Source organism: Pezoporus wallicus, unplaced genomic scaffold (genome assembly GCF_028554395.1).
Source record: "Pezoporus wallicus isolate ANWC-B61680 ecotype Strahan unplaced genomic scaffold, APGP_CSIRO_Pwel_v1 contig_5967, whole genome shotgun sequence".
Classification (NCBI taxonomy): Eukaryota; Metazoa; Chordata; class Aves; order Psittaciformes; family Psittacidae; genus Pezoporus; species Pezoporus wallicus.
Genome location: NW_026639377.1, coordinates 2,762,943 through 2,780,460, shown reverse-complemented (window position 1 = coordinate 2,780,460; position 17,518 = coordinate 2,762,943). Strand labels below are relative to the sequence as shown.

General features: G+C 40.2%; 1 protein-coding gene across 3 annotated transcripts in view; it reads left to right on the top strand.

Moving 5' to 3' along the window:
• The window catches only part of NAV2 (neuron navigator 2), a 399,914-nt gene that overhangs the window by 276,629 nt on the left and 105,767 nt on the right, over window positions 1–17,518 (top strand). For all 3 annotated transcript variants that reach the window (XM_057414369.1, XM_057414368.1, XM_057414367.1), the window contains one exon: window positions 15,408–16,497. In XM_057414369.1, the coding sequence (XP_057270352.1) occupies window positions 15,408–16,497 (1,090 nt within the window). The remainder of the gene's footprint in view (window positions 1–15,407; window positions 16,498–17,518) is intronic.

Here is a 17,518-nt window from a genome sequence, read left to right as displayed (position 1 = left end):
GTGGAGCATAGAGGAATAGCTACTGGAAAATAAATAACCTACATTTTTTTAAAGATTCCATTAAGTAATTATGAGACCACTGCTTTTCCAGAAATCTTAGGGAAAGGATTTATGTAACATTGAAAGGAATTACACTATTGCATAAAAACAAGAGATTCTTGGATGCATGCACATTTGTTTTGAGATTTATACCTACTAGTAACAAAGGAGCATGTGAGAAGCTACAAGTCTCACTTCCCCACTTCATACTTACTTTATAGCTTTACACTGTGTTTTCAGTATTTTATTTTACCTTCTGAATGTTTACATGCTTTTTGACACCAGTTTCAACATGTGGAGAAGAGATGGGCCTTCTCTAGTAAGGAGGACTTAGAACCTAGTTCAGTCCTATGGACATCTTTAAGGTTGGGGAGTGATAGATTTAACTTGCTTTTTGGAGTTATCCCCACGCTCCATATGTGATATTCCCCTCAAACTTACAGGAATTTCAGTGCCCTCATTCCTTACATCGTAAAATAGTAACATGCTGTGGTACACTTTAGATTAGATATAAGAAAGAAATTCTTCCCTGTGAGGGTGATGAGGCAGTGGCACAGGTTGCCCGGAGAAGCTGTCCCATCCCTGGCAATGTTCATGGCCAGGTTGGACAGGGCTTGGAGCAGCATGGTCTAGTGGAAGGTGACCATTTATAATTGCAGTAACATTTTAGGCAGGGTATTTCAATGTGTGTAATTGCTGTTAGAGGCTTCTTTTCCCTAAAGAAAAATGCAATTTTTAAGTCTAATTGCAGTTTTGGATTGTGGGGAAATAATAAGCTAGTCAGGCTTGTGATTTTTGATGTCACGGTAGTCTCTTCATACAGCAGGGTAAATATGTAGCCTTGTAACTCATTTCTGAATTGTCGCAAGTTCTATAGTCCATGTGTATGTAAGTATACCTTTGGTCTACTTTCATGTTCTTTGATGTCCTTCAACTGTACCAGCTACTAGGAAGAAAATAAACTATTCCAGCCAAAAGCAGGACCACAAGCATACTATATCATGAAAAGCATTAGCCACCTCCCAAGGTCACTGCTGAACTCGCGATTATGAGTTCAAATTATCATGTATCATGTATGAATGTGTAAAATGAACTTTGTGTTTCTATCCCTGTATGTAAATGACGTGTTACTGGTTTTATTGAGGCTTTACATTGCCATGTCTAATATAATCACCAAATAAAAAACAGCCAAATTTTATTTGACAGTGCAATTCAGCGTAAAGAAATTAATTTTTTTTTTGTCCATGGCAGGGAGTAGAATTGTGTCTGAGGTAGTATCAGGAATGAAACTGAAGTATTGAAGCATACAACTTCAATAAAGGCTCTCATAGAATCGATCTTCCTGTGAACATATTTCAGTGTTGTGCTTAGCTGTACACAATGCAGAGTCTTTTGAGAAATGCTTCTGAAAGCAGCCTGCAGTCCTGCAGAATGGAGGGGATTTTTTACTAGCTCTGAACACCCTCATATATCCACTGTCTGCACTGACTTTCAGGCCTTCCGTTTTCATACTGAAATCTCAAAAGTCTGTTAAGATTGCATGGGAATATTGTTATTACTTTCTGATTTCAATCCACAATCTATAAAATCCCTGAACTTCCAAAGCTGTAGGAAACATTACTAATATGCCATCTCCAGTGTGTTTATGAAGTGATACGGTAATGTGACCGTCTCACACACTTCCTTTTTAGTTTTTCCTTCTACTTTATTCCTACTATTTTATTTAAAATAATCCTACAGAGGGCAGTAGAAGTCTGTGGGAAAAATTAAACTTTTCCTTTGGATTGAATGTTAGCTAAAATATCAGTAGGAAAAAAGCACTAGCAGGTTTTGACCATTTCCACGTGAGATCCAAGGAAATGTTTAGTATACAACTTCATGGAGAAGGCAGTGCTAGTGATGACAGGTTTCTCTTAAATAGGTAGTATTAGAAAAACTAAATAAGCATACAGATTCGTGCATTCACATGAAATAAATGACTGTTTAATAGCAGAGTTCTTGCAAACTGACATGACTTAAGTCTCATGAGGGTTCTGAAACCAGAGCCAGCTGACTCAGCTGTAATCTCAGCTCTGCATATCTTGATTTTTCAGGTATAGATATAGTATACCAGCAGGAGAGTAAGAAAAATATGGTCTCCTCTGCTTGATGCTTCTCTTCTTTTATTTCTTTCAAATCTGGGGCAACCTCTTTTAACTTTGGAACACAGTGTATGTTTACTGACTTAGTATGTAACGGGTAGTTACTATACTCACAAGGGCTCATGGTGACAGGACAAGAGGCACACATTCCGTAGACCTATTTACGCTACTGACACTGCTAAAATACTTCCAGTACAGATGGTGGCACAGAGACACAGGTAAGTACAGGATCCTTCCCATACTTCTTTGTGATCTACAGATCCCAGGGAGACAGGGTCTTACTGCAGTGACAACTTTGCATGGATCAGATCTGTGTGGAGCCAGCAGTAAGGGGCTAATATTACTGTTAGGACTGCCTCCCAAGTGAATAAAAGCTTAGCAAGTATACATAACCTCCACTCCACTGAGCAAATCAGTCTTACTGGGGTGTGGTTACATATGACAAATGTGTGCACTTTCTATGTGGACAGTTATATTTACCAGTGCAGTTCAAGAGGGCACAGCATATCTTGTCATAGCTTTAGTATGAGTGACTCTTCAAAGTTAAATCTAGGTAGCTGCAATGTACTAGAGTCCATGTGGTATTGATTCCTGAAGGTGCACTGCTCAGAAGCCCACTGGGGTATTCTGTAGGGTAGATTGTGTGGCAGATTTGGATTATGTTAAACCCTCAGATTCAATTTAAAAATACTACTTTAGAAATAGGGAGAAAAAGCCTTGCTTACAAGAAGCAAGGTGAGAAATGTGTATGATGAGATCAGAATTCTTGTAATATCTTGAAGTTATTCGAATGGGCTTTGAAAAAGGAGGAATTCTGATAAAGCATAGACAAGAGCCCTAAGGTGTGGAAGACCTCCTTTGTAGTTAGGCATTTAAAAGGTTAATTTATATTCTTTGTCTAAAAGAAAAATTACTTATTTGGTATCTACAAAATACCTATAGGTAGTGACTTTTCTAGCAATACGGATTCTTTATTACCTCACTTGATAACATACGAGTATTGAGTTTGTTTGGAATTTGAAATTAGCCCAATTCAGACCACAAACTGGATAGAAATTTTAAGAATGAGGCTCATTACCCATTGAAAGAGATTAAATCTGACATAATGAGTCATAATTTAATATTTGCCCTGGGCTGATGTTCAGATGAGGGTTACAGTTTTGGCTCAGAAATTGCTGAGTGAAACTCTTTGAACCATATTCGTTATCTTCAAGATCAACTCAGATGATCCTAGTAGTTTTCTTGAATGAAAAATCTTTCATTTAAACGCATGCAGAAATGCAGAGCAAAGCCCTCTTCTGTAGCTGCACATAAAATCGGATGAAATATTTCATGTTCTGAATGACTTGGTTTGGCTCCTGTACTGTTTGGATGGTAAAGTGATGTTGCACAAGCTTCCTCACTGGAACCCTTATGTTCTGTTTAACCTCATGCAGTTTTTCCATTCCAAATAAATTAATAATAGTCAACAGAGACAAAACCCAGGCTTTTGCCTTTGTGCCAAATAATAGTGTAAGAACTTTTTTTAAAAGAATTGGTGAAAAAGAGCACTGAGGCTTATAAAGCATGATAGAAATTCCTGCTAGAGGTGAGCATTTTAATTCTTTTACCCATTTATAGTAGCATCCAGCATAGAAGCCTGGATGCGAAAGCAAAAGATGTTCTCTGGCTGCGATAGTGATCATGAGAGCTGCGGCAGGGGAGCTGAGAAATTGGGTTAAATTCCTGTGGCATTGATGCAGCTTGGTTTAGGGCTGGCAAAAGGTTTAAATGAACAGATTTTATTGTAACAATTCATAGCAGCTTAATTTGTATCTACAGCCCATAACCACCTTGTAACATTTTCATTCCACTGTGGGAGACAATAATAAAACTCCAGTGTTGGCAAATCAATCTCTTTGTGCCTAAACCAGCAGTTGTCCTATGTGGTTTTGTCCATTTTAGTAATCAGGCTAGGGGAGTTATTAGGCAGGATTGCTTGGCTGAAGAAGGAGTTAAAGCAGGACCTCTGTGTAGATTTGGCCTTGCAGGTTTCCTACAGTCTGTGCTGGTCAACTTCTTGAGGTTTAAGCATTGAGAAAAGTTCTTTCATTGGCATTGTACTGAGTAACTCCAGATTTCAAGGTTCATTACTGTCTGTGGTCAGTTCCTCTCATGTTCAAAACTATCTTGAAGTGACCAAGGGATGCTTTTTGGAGAGCCCAGTGGGGACTCTTTCATTAAACGAATCTGAAAACCACTTGCAATGTACTCTTGATTTGTTTAGGAAATCATTGTAGTGTTGGCAACTAATAGAAGCTACCAGCAATGTAACAACATAGAATCATAGATTCAACCAGGTTGGAAAAGACCTTTGAGATCACCAAGTCCAACCGTTCCCCAGCACTGCTAAGGCCACCACTAAACCATGGCGCTGAGGACCTCGTGTACATGGTTTGTGAACACTTCCAGTGACAATGATTCCACCACCACCCTGGGCAGCCTGTTCCAATGCCTGACACCCTTTGGGAAAGAAATTGCTCCTAATATCCAGTCTAAACCACCCCTGGTGCAGCTTGAGGACGTTTCCTATTGTCCTATCATTTGTTACTTGGGAGCAGAGAGCAGCCACCTTCTGGCTTCATCCTGCCCTGATGTAGTTGTAGAGAGTGATAAGGTCCCCCTGAGCCTTCTCTTCTCAAGACTAAACAATATTATAACAGTTACTATAATATGTATTATATATGTATGTATGTATATATATATGTAACAGTTGTTATAACAAGTCTCAGCAATTTGAGTGACATCTTTTACTGATCAAAGACTGAATAGTCCTGAAGTGCTGAGGTGATATCTTCCAGAAAAGAAAATTCACACAAATCCAGAAAGTTAATTTCGGTGCTCCTCATTGAGTAGGTCACTGCAACATCTGGTGGCATGCAGACCTGTTGCTAGATAAGTCAGATATGTGAAATATTAAGCCTGGTGTCTTGACCAATGACCTTCCAACTGAGGACCGATATAGTAAAGTTTATATAAATTTGATAAATGGGTAATGAGCTCAAACTTAAACAGGTGAGATTCAAGTTAGATAAAAGGAAGAAGTTCTCTGTGAGGGTGCTGAGGCGCTGGCACAGGTTGCCCAGAGAAGCTGTGGCTGCCCCATCCCTGGCAGTGTTCAAGGCCAGGTTGGATGGGGCTTGGAGCAACCTGGTCTAGTGGAAAGTGTCCCTCCTGTGGCAAGGGCTTGGACCTGGATGAGCTTTAAGGTCCCTTCCAACCCAAACCACTCTGTGATTCTATGATTCTGTATTGAAAAGGCATTGACCCTTTTGGTGTATACTTCCAGGTCATCATTGAAATTGGTTTTAAATGTGCCCAAGGATTAGTGCTGAGGCCAGCTCTGCCAGGCTGCTGAGGGAGGATGGGGGACAGGTGGATTGAGGAAGGCTTTTGAAATCAGGAACAGTAGAAAGGCTTAACATTTCATTAGAGAAGAGGAAAAATAAGCAGAGTTCCTGGGATGGCAAGATGCCTCTCCTTGTCAGTGAACAGTGTATGAGTGTCAAAAAGCTGGGAAATGATATAGAATAAAACAGCTGGCTCATTGGCAGATAACAGTAAGTTAAGAATTTGCTTTTTTTAATTATTATTTTTTAATTTATTTTGGCAGTTATAACTTTCTTTATGACTGAAAACGGTGTCTATGTAGATTTAGGAAAAAAATCATTTGTTCCCTTGCTTGACTTCCAGAGTAGTTGCTTTCACTCCTGTTGTGTATTGTCCTGGTTTAAGGACAGGACATACATCTGCCATGTTATTAGTTTTCTTTTTAGGTTTCCCTTTCTTTAGAAAATCGAGTTATTCTTACGAAGTGTGAATTTTATCAATGGTGCAAAGGTGACTAAGATTAAAAGGACTGGAAAAGTGGAAAAGATTTTATAAAGAGGTGTAAGTCTGTGAAGTTTGAAACCAGTTTACCCATACTTTCAGATTTTCACTGGGGAATATATGTGATTGACTAAACACAGCAAGAGTACGAGAATTTAATAAATTTAAGTCATTCCACCCTTTAAAAATGTGCAAGTGTTTGGTGTAGGTCAGGTCTGAAGCAAATAGCATATTCTGCTTAGCGTTTAGAATGCTGCATCTGTGCTGGCAGTCAAGAGATACTGTTCATACTGCCTGAGGGGCTTTGCTGTAAATCACTCTGATGATAACATAAATTTACTTAATTTGTTGCAACAAATCCATAGCCAGAGTAATTGGTATTTTCTGTCATTCTTTGTGCACTGCCAAAAAGCAGATGCTGGTATAACGTTACCCAGTTTTTGAACTGTATCATGCATTGAAGGTATTTACCACATGTTCAGTATTATTTTGCCTTTGATATTGTAAAGTGATCATGAACTGATTGTGGCAAGACAAAAAAATAAAAGAGAAAAAGGAAGGAGTTTGAGATAATCTGAAAGATACCCCAGGAAAGCTCATGGGTTTTTTTTTGTATTTTCTTCCTGGGTGAATCTTGAAAGGTTTTGTTTTGTCCCTTTTTAATATTCTTACATAAGCTTGAGTCATAACTTTGCAGCGTAGCTATACCTTCTGGGTTTAAGTCTGTTTAAATAACTGTGTTTAAAATTATGATAAGTTTGCAGCATACACCATATATTTATAGAATTGCATCTGTAAATAATCAGGGGAGCCTGTGCTCCAGCTCTGGAGGAAAATCAACTTTACCGGTACCTGAGAGGTGTTTGCTAGCCTGTTCTGAAATGTCTCATGGCAGAGACTTGACAGTCTCCTTAAGTGTATCCCTTGCATTTTCCATTTGATCTTAATAGAACACCAGGGTTCTGCTTTGCTAAAATTTTAGCACATTGTTGCTATTCCTTCATCTCTGTCCTGTTTTATAAGTCTTCATGGGTCTGAAGGCTTACAGTGTCTCCCCTCCACCTTCTCTCTTCTAGACTAAACAGTCTCCACTATTTCAACCTTCTTCTTGTAGGTTCCTTGTGATGAATCTCCTGTATGTCTTGATGATCTCTACTGGCCTCTTTCCAGTCTGTCAGTCACTTTTAGATGGGTTCTTGAGCTGGACAGAGTGCTCTACCCAATGCCTTACTCTGGTGTTGAGTTGGATGGAATAATTACATTCTCTGACTTACAGTCTATGATTCTCTATCTGATACTCATAATGCATTCCTGAATGACATTTGTTTTTCCTTAGTGTCACATTATAGAGGTGTGCAGCTCTGGGATAGAGTAGTTCCTATTTCTTTTCTGCAGTACAGTTGCCTAGCTGATGGTTTGACTTTTTCTATTTAGGCATTCCATTTCTTCTTTCTAAACACAGAACTTCTCAGTCTGCTTCCATGAATGTAATCATACTGGCTTAGTCCGTTTCTCCAATTTATGAGATGTTTTAATGCCTCTGTATTTCCCAAACGTAAGTTACTGGCTTAGGTCAGAAAGTGACCCTCACGAGAGTCATTAGTGCCAAATAAAATACTCATCTTTGGGCAATTGAGATACATATATGTGTGTATCTCCTGGGATAATACTTGCACCCTTTCACTTTTCTAATCAAATATTTTTTTTTCCACAATTGGCTCATCTTAGTGAATATTTAGTGACATATTTCTGTTGGATGTGTGCCCATAAAACAGCTTAAAGACTGCTAGAATATAACAGGCAGTATGGCACATTTATAGGACAAGATATGAGTGTACAGTATTCGTGCTTAATTTTACAACTGTTCAACTGGCTGAATTTGGCATCCAGAAATATGTCCTATTTTGACTAAACAATTGCTGGCTGAAGGCTTAATCGTGGCTGAAGTGGGGCTTTACAAGACCACAGAACTTTGCCATAGTTGGTATAAGCTTTAAGAATACCTAAAATGAGGCAAAAAAAAAGTGTTTAAATAAAGTTTAAAAAATCAAAACAAAACCCATCAAGCCCCACAAACTGAAAAAAACCCAACCAGTAGCCAGTGACATGTTTGTAACTGTACAGTTCATGAGGATAAAAATTTGAGCTTTGAAGTAAAATGTAACGTTGAGAAGCAGCTTCTTGCCCAGCGTACATCTGCATAATGGCATCGGAGACAGTGGAACTACGTTAATTTAGACCAGCTGAAGAGCTGGCCCAACATTTCATGGCCTTTACAGTTCCTAGATGTTTCCTCTTAAAATAACTATTTACAAGTTCTTCTAAATTTATTGCTGGGTGAATTGTGCCAGAAGAACAGCCATGGAAAAGAAAATTCACAGTTAAATCATAGGAAAGCAAATAGCAGTGGTGCTATGTCCCAGGCTTCTGGAAGCACCAGCATGTTTCTACCACATCTGTAGAAGCCTCCTCTCCTTATATAGCAGCATTGTCCAGCCTCTCTGGTCTCTTAGAGTTATAAAATGGTTTGGGTTGGAAGCGACCTTAAAACTCATCTAATATCAACCTCCCACCCTCCACTAGACGAGGTTGCTCAAAGTCCCATCCAGTCCTTGCATTTGTGGCTTCTCTCCTGAGACTTTCGCCTGTTCCTCATCCATAACCAGATATACCTAAAGACTGGATGACTGGTGCCAGAGGATGGCCACCACCTCTGAAGTGGCTTATGAACACAAAGGCATGGCCCAACCCCTTGTTACTGTCATGAATAGTAGATTCTCACCTGCATGTTGGCCTTGTTTGAAAGATCTGTTACTACAGACTGTGGCTTCATTGACCAGAGAAAAGAAATGAAGAAGACCCTAGTATGAATAGAAGTATGTGTCTGTCAGCTGGTTTTGACATAAAGATATAGTAGATTTCTGCCTATTTATTTATGTTCACAAATAAGTGATGGTAATGTATTGGTAATTTTGTACAGTTTGGCTTGACTCCTCTGTTTAAACACAGAATATCCATGTTTGAGTGTGCACTGGCACTCACCACTTTACTGTGTACAGCTGGGCAGCTGTGTCACTTCTCATGGAGCAGAGAAAGACATTTCTGAGTTAAAACGTAGTTTAGCTTTGTCATATTGACTGCTCAGTGGGTGTTTTCTTGGATAGTTTCTCCTGTCCCTTCTCTGTTAAAAATCTGCCTGCATTTCTGCCTCTATGGTAATTCCAAGCCCTCAGTGGAGCCAATACTAGTAGTCAAAATAGGCCAATGGACAGAATTTACTAAGTACAAGTCTCATATAATGTGTATATGACCTGTTTCATTTTAACCTACCCATAGGAGAGATGTGTCAGATCAAGGCTGCTAAGTGTACATATTGCCCACTTCAGCTATGTAGAAAGTCTAATGAAAGGCTCTGTAACAGCTCCCTGCCTGGAATTCATTAATGCTTTTGAATAACTCTGTTACGAGAAATCCTGGGGGATCTGATTGTAAAAACAATCAGAAGAAAACAGTAATGAAAAAGAATGATATTTGTCTAGTATTTAAATGGAGAGTGCAACTTGCTTTGAACAGCACAGTAAACTTTGTTTCATTATCTTTATGGTCATCTTACTGCCATGTGGTAGATAGAGGTACCTCCAACCTCTTTCTCAGGCAATCATGGGGACAGCATTTTGAATTTTACAGTAACTAAGCAAAAACAACAAGGAATTCAAGTGTCTTAGTCGGTTATGTCAAGACAACGAGAAGTGGATTGCCTGTGCTCCAGTTTTCTTTCCCTTCACCTCAGCAAAAACACTGAGCCTTGGCAATGTAAAACCAAGCAACAGCACAACTGTTGTTTCATATGCTTGGAGATCCGTGTGAACTTCAGGTGACTTTACAGAGATGTAGTTGAGTTCCTGCCACATCCATGGGCTTTGGTGCGGGTTTTCAGAGGGACAAACCATTTCTGTGAATACATGGAACTTCTATTGAAGCTACAGGCTTTACAGCACTGGGATTGAAGAAATAGATACGATAGAAGGAAAGAAAAATACCAAGGAATAAAGGTAATTTTTGTCCTGTGTTACTATAAATTAAATCACCCCTAAAGGGAAAGGCAGTGGACAGAAGTCAAAGGAACCAACTCTGCTCAGCAAAGCAAAATGTTTCCTATCTGGGCTTTTCTCAGGTTATGCAGAATTTCCCTATCTGTCAGTCTCTGCTTAAAAAAAGTTTTATTGCTTTTTGTCATGGGCGGGAGTAGAAGAGACAAAACAAAGCTTCAGTCCTCGTGCGGGTGGAGGCCATGCCTCTTGCCCACCCTGAGCCATAGCCAGTCCCTTCCGCTTGCCTGTAGTTCTCCTGGGTCAGCAGCTTTACAATTGAAACAGAAATGTCAATGGGTCCAAAGAGTTGTGCTTATTTTGAGGAAGGGCTGCATGCCAGGTTGCTCTTGTTGGGAATGTTCTGCTCTACCTGCTTCTGATTTGGATTATGGAAAGATTGTGATCTTTATAGTTGGCTCCTGGCAGAAATGCCGTTATTTCTATACTTCAGGGTTTTGCTGAGCATGACAGATCATTACTGAAGAGGAGAACAACTCAGCTAAAAAGCTTTTCTCCATAGGACTCATTATTTGTAGTGTTTCAAAGGAGCCTTCTGGTGGGTGGATGGGAAGGGTCAACGCTCACCACTTATTCATCTCGATGGAAGATGCTGAAACTGCCACAGTGGTTTCTGCAATTCTGAAACTGTTATGTCGTGGAGGAGATCTGCTTTTGCTTCCTAAATTAGAGTTTGGTGGTGGATTTGCTTTTAACACTGTTATCTCATCTATGGATTGGATTAAAAGATACTTCTCTTCATGAGAACTCTTTATTTTTCCATAAAATAAATAAATAAAAAATGCCAGCTTGTTCATTTTGAAATGAATAAAAATGCTGTTAAGTTCTTGACCCTCTTAAGAAGGAGTAACTATGAGAACGTCCTTTCTTTGCATTGCCTTTCCTGCTTACAATGGTTGGGTTTCAAAATTTTCAGTTACAGCAAATCAAAGTCAACTTGCTTAGAGCAACATGACAAATGATGGGAAATTGCATACATTTTCTCCTGACCTTATAATGTAAGCTCTTGAAGAGTTCAGTGGAAGAATTAAATCATAAGCTTTCAGACTCCTTTTCTTTTTTTGTTTTTTTCATTATAAATGGGTAGGTTTGCAGATGCAGTGAAGACTTTGCAGGAGCAGCTGAAATCAGATTTACCCATGCTACAGTGTGCATTGGCATCAGAACTAGACCACCAACATCTTTTTTAACAGGAATGCTAGGAACAAAATAGATTTTAGGCCAAGAATTGACTTTGAGAAGAGGGAAGTGATTGTTATTTATTGTAGGCTGTAGCTTGGGTTTGAAAACATTTATAGTCAGTTTTAGTTAATGCAGATTACTGAAGAAAGAAAATATCTCCCTCACAAAGGAACACATGGGAAATAATAAGCTTATTAATCGGATGCATGAAACCTGCCCTCCTTTTCATGAAAGAAGGGCCTATGCTATGCTAAATAAAACTTTCCCCTTTGCATGCTGATGTGTTGTTCGCGTATTAATGTTACTGCTTCATTAGTAAACCTCGCAATTGAATCTACATTCTGGCAGCAGAACTTGCTTCATTTACCAAGTTTTGTCTGAAGACTAAAAGAGCCAGCAGCCTTGTTTGTAATAAAAGGACGGAAAATCTTACAGACCCAGGTTTTCTTAAGCTGAGGCTGTTTTTCCTGAGCATGTTTTACAGTAAACCTTTTATTTCTTGCATTAACTTTGCATGGTGCCATGTAACAAAAATCTGAGGACTTTGAATTTCCAGTTTCAGTGTATTTGACCCAAGTATGAATCAAAATCCACTGTGCTTGTGTAAGAAAATATCTTCTTTCATTTTCCAAAGTGTAGATGCTTAACGTGTATTTAAGAGTTTGTAAATATTTTTCCATTCATTTTGGATGTGTAGCATCCAGCGTTTACAGAATTCGCCTCCTGGATAACACGTGGTAGAGACTCTGAAAGCTACATTAATGTTGCAACGTATTCTTTTCTTTTAATGGTATGCTTATATTGTTGTTTTCCTAATTCTGATTTCTCTGACATGTCTGTAAATAAGGAGCAACTGTAAATGGAGTTGCATTGTCCTCATCCTGTGCCACTGGCAAGGGAAGCATGGTTAAGTTCCAAACAGGGTGTATGTGGGAGAGTTGGGCACAAAGCAAATGCTGTGTTTGAAAAACACAACCTGAAACAAGTGTGTTCCATGTAGTAACCAAACAGAACCAAAACCAACAAACTGAAAATGTTCAAAGAAAGAAGAAATTAAAAAGTTCTCAATTTCTCTGGGAAATAAATTTTGAGCAATTCTTTTAGATTTGGAAAACAAACTGTTTCACTTGATCCAAGCAAAGCTTTTCCCCAAAAGGACTGTGAACTGGAGCACTCACCAGGGCTCTTAGGATGAAGTTGATGCCCCGAATGAACCAACACCTGCCACTGACTTTCAGGAAAACATTGCAGAGCTGGTAGGAATCTTGTTTTGATGTGGGCTGCCTCTGGTTTCTGCTCCTACAGCAGATGTGCAATGTTAACGGCAAGTTCATTGTTCGAGATGGAGTCAGACATGATAGCTGGGTTACAGACCACAACCTGGTACTCGGGTAACTCTTATCTCAGGTGTGTGCCTCAGCCTGCAGGTCTCAGCTCATACAAGGACTCTACGTGGGCTCTGAGCTCTGGTGAATGCAGGATGGCTTGGTCCATACCAATAACACGTTGCCTGTGTTTTATTTTTTTCCAAACTCTTGCTAAGAACCTGTCTGGGAAGAACTCAAATTTTTTTCCAAGACTGTTGAGTTGGCTGTATGCTCAGACTGAACGCTGCTTCATCCTGAGCTGGGTTTGTGTTGCTGCATACGTTGTACTAACCAAGTGTGCAAACAGCTCTTCTATTTTATAGTTGCATCCTTTAGTACTAGTAGCTTCCAGTTTGTCACCCTGCATTGTCCCAGTCCCTTTACTCCCTGCAAATCAGTTTTTCCTAGAAAGCAAAGGGTTCCCTCCCCATATTGATGAGTGCATTAGGTTTGTCTCTTGGAACCGGTTCTAAATTCATCCTAGGCATGAATGAAGCGCTGGCAGCTCTGATGATTTATGGGCATGGATACACTTTGTATCAAGATTTATTTAGCATGATTAGGCCAAAGGGCATTTGGATTAGGAACTTAGTGTCAAAAGTACCATGAGTCTCTGGTTTCTGTAGAAGTATCTCATTATTGAGATGGGCAGTTATTATTTCTTTAAAAGAAGCTATACAAATTAATTGTACATGATGCACAATTGGGATTTTTGTGACACTCTCATTACAGTGCTGGGCATCTTCTCTGGAAGGCAGGCTGAAACAAAGGCTTGCTTGTTCTGGGTTTACAGAAGAAGCATGGTGTGGTGTTGCAATGGGAAGTAGATTTTGATGGGTAGGAGGATTTAAGGAAGTCAAAATAATAACAAAGCAGCAGCATACAGCAAGAGGTGTGAAGGGAACAGCAATGGTGCGCAGCTGTTGAAAGCAGAGGGGTAACATTTCCAGCAGCTTCTGATGTAGTTATGACCTTCCTTCCTCTTTCCTGTCTGTGGGTAGGATGCTGGGATGGTGGGTTGCTGCTTCCCCTTGCACTGGGGGTCACTGCAACTCCTACGCTATCACTTCTTCATGCCTGTTTAACCCATCTGGTGTTGAGCAGGCTTGAACGGAGCAACCAGAGGACCAGGTGGTATTGCTGTTTGGGACATTTGGTGGCTCGGTTTTCCCTCTGGACTAGAGTAAAGCAGGAGTAATGCCTTGGAAATCAGCAGATTGGCACTAGCTTAAAAGAAGTACTATTCCTTTCTGTGTCTGTAATTCAGCTCTTGCTTCCGTCCAGCTCCGTGTGGGTAGTTTGCCATAGGAAAAGGACTAGCAAAACCAGCCTGTATAATCGCTATTGGTTAATAACAGAGTCCAGAAAAATCTTCTGACTTCAGTAATGTTTTTTAAAGTGTCATTAATTCCTGCTATCCCGCTTTGTCTGTAATGATGTGAAATGACTGAGTTTCTTATTAAGGAGTCTCTGATACTCTTAGAAACCTGATTCTGCACTAAGTCAGGAAGATGTATGTGCTTTAAATCTTTAGTAGATCTGGTTTGGATCAGAGAAGGGAGGTTAACAGAGCCGTATCTTCACTGAGCAGCTGAAAGTGAAGTAAACCAGCCCCTGTGTGGTTGCAGCAACTTGTGATTACAGGGATGGATTCGCAGGGCTGCTCCTGCTGCCAAAAAAACACGCTCCCAACCGCTGTTGATTTTTAAATTAAGAAAATGCAGCTCTATACACAGTTTACTTTATTGCTGGAAGGCAGGGTAATATAGGTAAGAGCCGTTAATCCCCAGCAGGCTGCTGGGCAGGCAAACAGACATAGATGGCAAAAGTTAATTGGAAACATGAGCAGTTTAACAGAAAACACATTTGTGATAATTGAGAGAGTAACGTCTCCAGAAAGGAAATTCTGCAAAGAGAAACTTCAGAGGAGAAGTGGCCATTGGTAGGTGAGTGTGATTTTTCAAGCTCTCTTTAAGCTCCTAACTAATTTCTTAATGAGAACCAATAACATTAAAAGGAACTAGGAACTAAATGAATAAAAGAATTGCTTTCTTGAGGGAGGGAGGGCTGTAAATGACTTCCACTAGTTTCTCTTACAGCTGGATTATGTACTAATACTTAATTTAGGTTCATTGCATAAGGACAGAATTGGTTTTCTTTCTGTACATGGAGCTTTCTTCTACCTTTTGCATATGAAGTTCTCATCCCCCCCCCCTCCCCTGTAACTGAAAGGACTTCAGTTATAATTTTTTTCCTTACTTCTGCATTTCTTTTTATATGCCTGAGGTTTTTCTAAGAATCAAACTTGGCCAGCAAGTATGTTGCCAAAAGCAGCGGGAACCCTTACTTACAAAATAGTGCTGTGTTTTTGCTAATAAAAAAGTATTATGAACTTAATAAAGGAGAACACATTGCAGAACACGTTTTGGTTTGAATTGGAGGATATTCTTTTTATTTTTTCCTTGAAACAGCAAGTAAATGTAAATTATATAGTAGGAGCTCATTGCTGTTTTGCTGGGTAGGAAAAGAAAGCTTTTACTTTAAGTGATACTGATGTTGAATATACTAATACGTGTCTATATTTTTAATGTTAATAGTGTAAAGTTCCTACTGTTTCAATACAGAAGTAATCTCAGGCTGGCTACAATATCAGGTACTACTGTTTTGTTTTTTTGGGTTGTTTTCTGTCGTTTTTCCAGAGCCTGCAGACAGTCCGGCTTCCCAGCCCACAGGAATGAATGAAAATGTCTCATCCTCAGTTCAAAGCTGCAGCAGTACTGTTAGTTGCAATAACTCAGCCATCCCTCAGCCCAGCTCTGCTATTAAACCTTGGCGCAGCAAGTCCCTCAGTGCTAAGCACACAGCTACGTCTTCCATGTTATCTGTAAAGCAGCCCACCCCGGAGCCTCCAAAGCCAACCTTGGAAATTGCCAAAACAACTCCTAACGGTCAGAAATCTATGCTTGAAAAATTAAAACTCTTCAATAGCAAAGGAGGCTCCAAAGCAGGAGGGACAACGTTTGAGTGTCCAGGGTCTCAGAACAACAGCTGTGAAAGGCTGGAGACACTTCTTAGCTTTGAAGAGAATGAAGAAATAGATGCTGCAAATCAGAATGGGAACAACCCGGGATCTGTGTCCAGTAGTCCCAAAATTGCACTCAAGGGAATTGCACAAAGGACTTTTAGCAGGGCACTAACTAATAAGAAAAGCTCTCCAAAGGGTAATGAGAAGGATAAAGAGAAGCAGAAAGAGAAGGAAAAGGATAAAAGTAAAGATGTTGCAAAGAGAACATCTATCACTGAGAAGCTGGACCTGAAAGAGGAACCAAAAGAAGAACAGACAGCATTAGCGACAACAGAGATGCCAAAAAAGTCCTCCAAGATTGCAAGCTTTATCCCTAAAGGAGGAAAGCTGAATAGTGCCAAGAAGGAGGCCTCTGCCCCTTCTCACAGTGGAATACCAAAACCAGGAATGAAAACCACCACAGGGAAATCCTCAAGTGCCCCCGCTCCTACAAAGGAAAGTGAGAGAAGCCGCAGCGGGAAAGCCAGCTCGGGCCTCTCTCATCAGAAATCTCAGCTGGACAGCAGGCATTCCAGCTCCTCATCCAGCCTCGCCTCTTCCGAAGGAAAAGGCATTGGAGGCCTCAACAGCAGCAGCCAAGCTGTGAATGGCGCTGCTGCGATGACGCACACCACAGGGAGCAATACTGTGAGTGTTCAGCTACCTCATCCCCAACAGCAATACAGCCACCCAAACACTGCTACGGTAGCTCCCTTCATGTACAGGTACGGTGAACTTCTCCAGTGGCCTGTTTTGAACATGATGCTTGGATAGGGAGATTGATTTTGGACATTCTTTTCATCGGGGTGCTGAGACAGCAAGATGAGTCATAGAATCATAGAATGGTTTGGGTTGGAAAGGACCTTAAGATCATCTAGTTCCAACCCACTGCCCTGGGCAGGGATGCCTCACACTGGAACATGACACCCAATGCTCTGTCCAGTCTGGCCTTGAACACTGCCAGGGATGAGGCATGTACCACCTTCACAGTGAAGAAATTCTTCCTTATGTCTAACCTGAACTTCTGTTTAAATTTGAACCCATCACCCCTTATATGGCTACAGTCCCTGATGAAGAATGCCTCTCTGGCATGCCAAGTTCTGTAAAAGTTTCTTGCTTTAAGAGTTGACAATTTATATACGTTGTTGGACCGTGATGATCTTTAAAGTTCCTTCTAACCCAAACTGTTCTATGATTTACACACAAACCATTGGCAAAGGCCATCAGACTAAGATGTGTAAGAAGTTGTGACAGGTAGGAGGGTAAATAACTGTTGTATCCAATCCTACTAACAGTTAAGATGAGAATGCTAACACCTTCTTGAGCTGGTACTCCTCTTACCTATATAGAAATGCAGAATGGGAAGAGACTCTTGATTCTTCTGACCCCTTGAGTGTTACCCCTGTATAGAAGAAAATGCCAGTTGGTTGACACATGAAAAAGAACCAGTTGGGAAAAAGTCATCTGACTAAAACTTGTATTAATAGTACATGTGGCTGCCTCATCCCTGGCAGTGTTGAAGGCCAGGTTGGACAGGGCTTGGAGCAACCTGGTCTAGTGGAAGGTGTCCCTGCCTGTGCCAAGGGGTTGGAACTGGATGATCCTTAAGGTCCCTTCCAGCCCAAACCATTCTGAGATTCTATGCTCTTGATTTCTCTTGCTCTTGCAACATACATCAGCATAATTGTTACATTTTGGTCTGAAGATGGGATCTAATACTGGTAATTTTTGATATTTGTTTCGAGT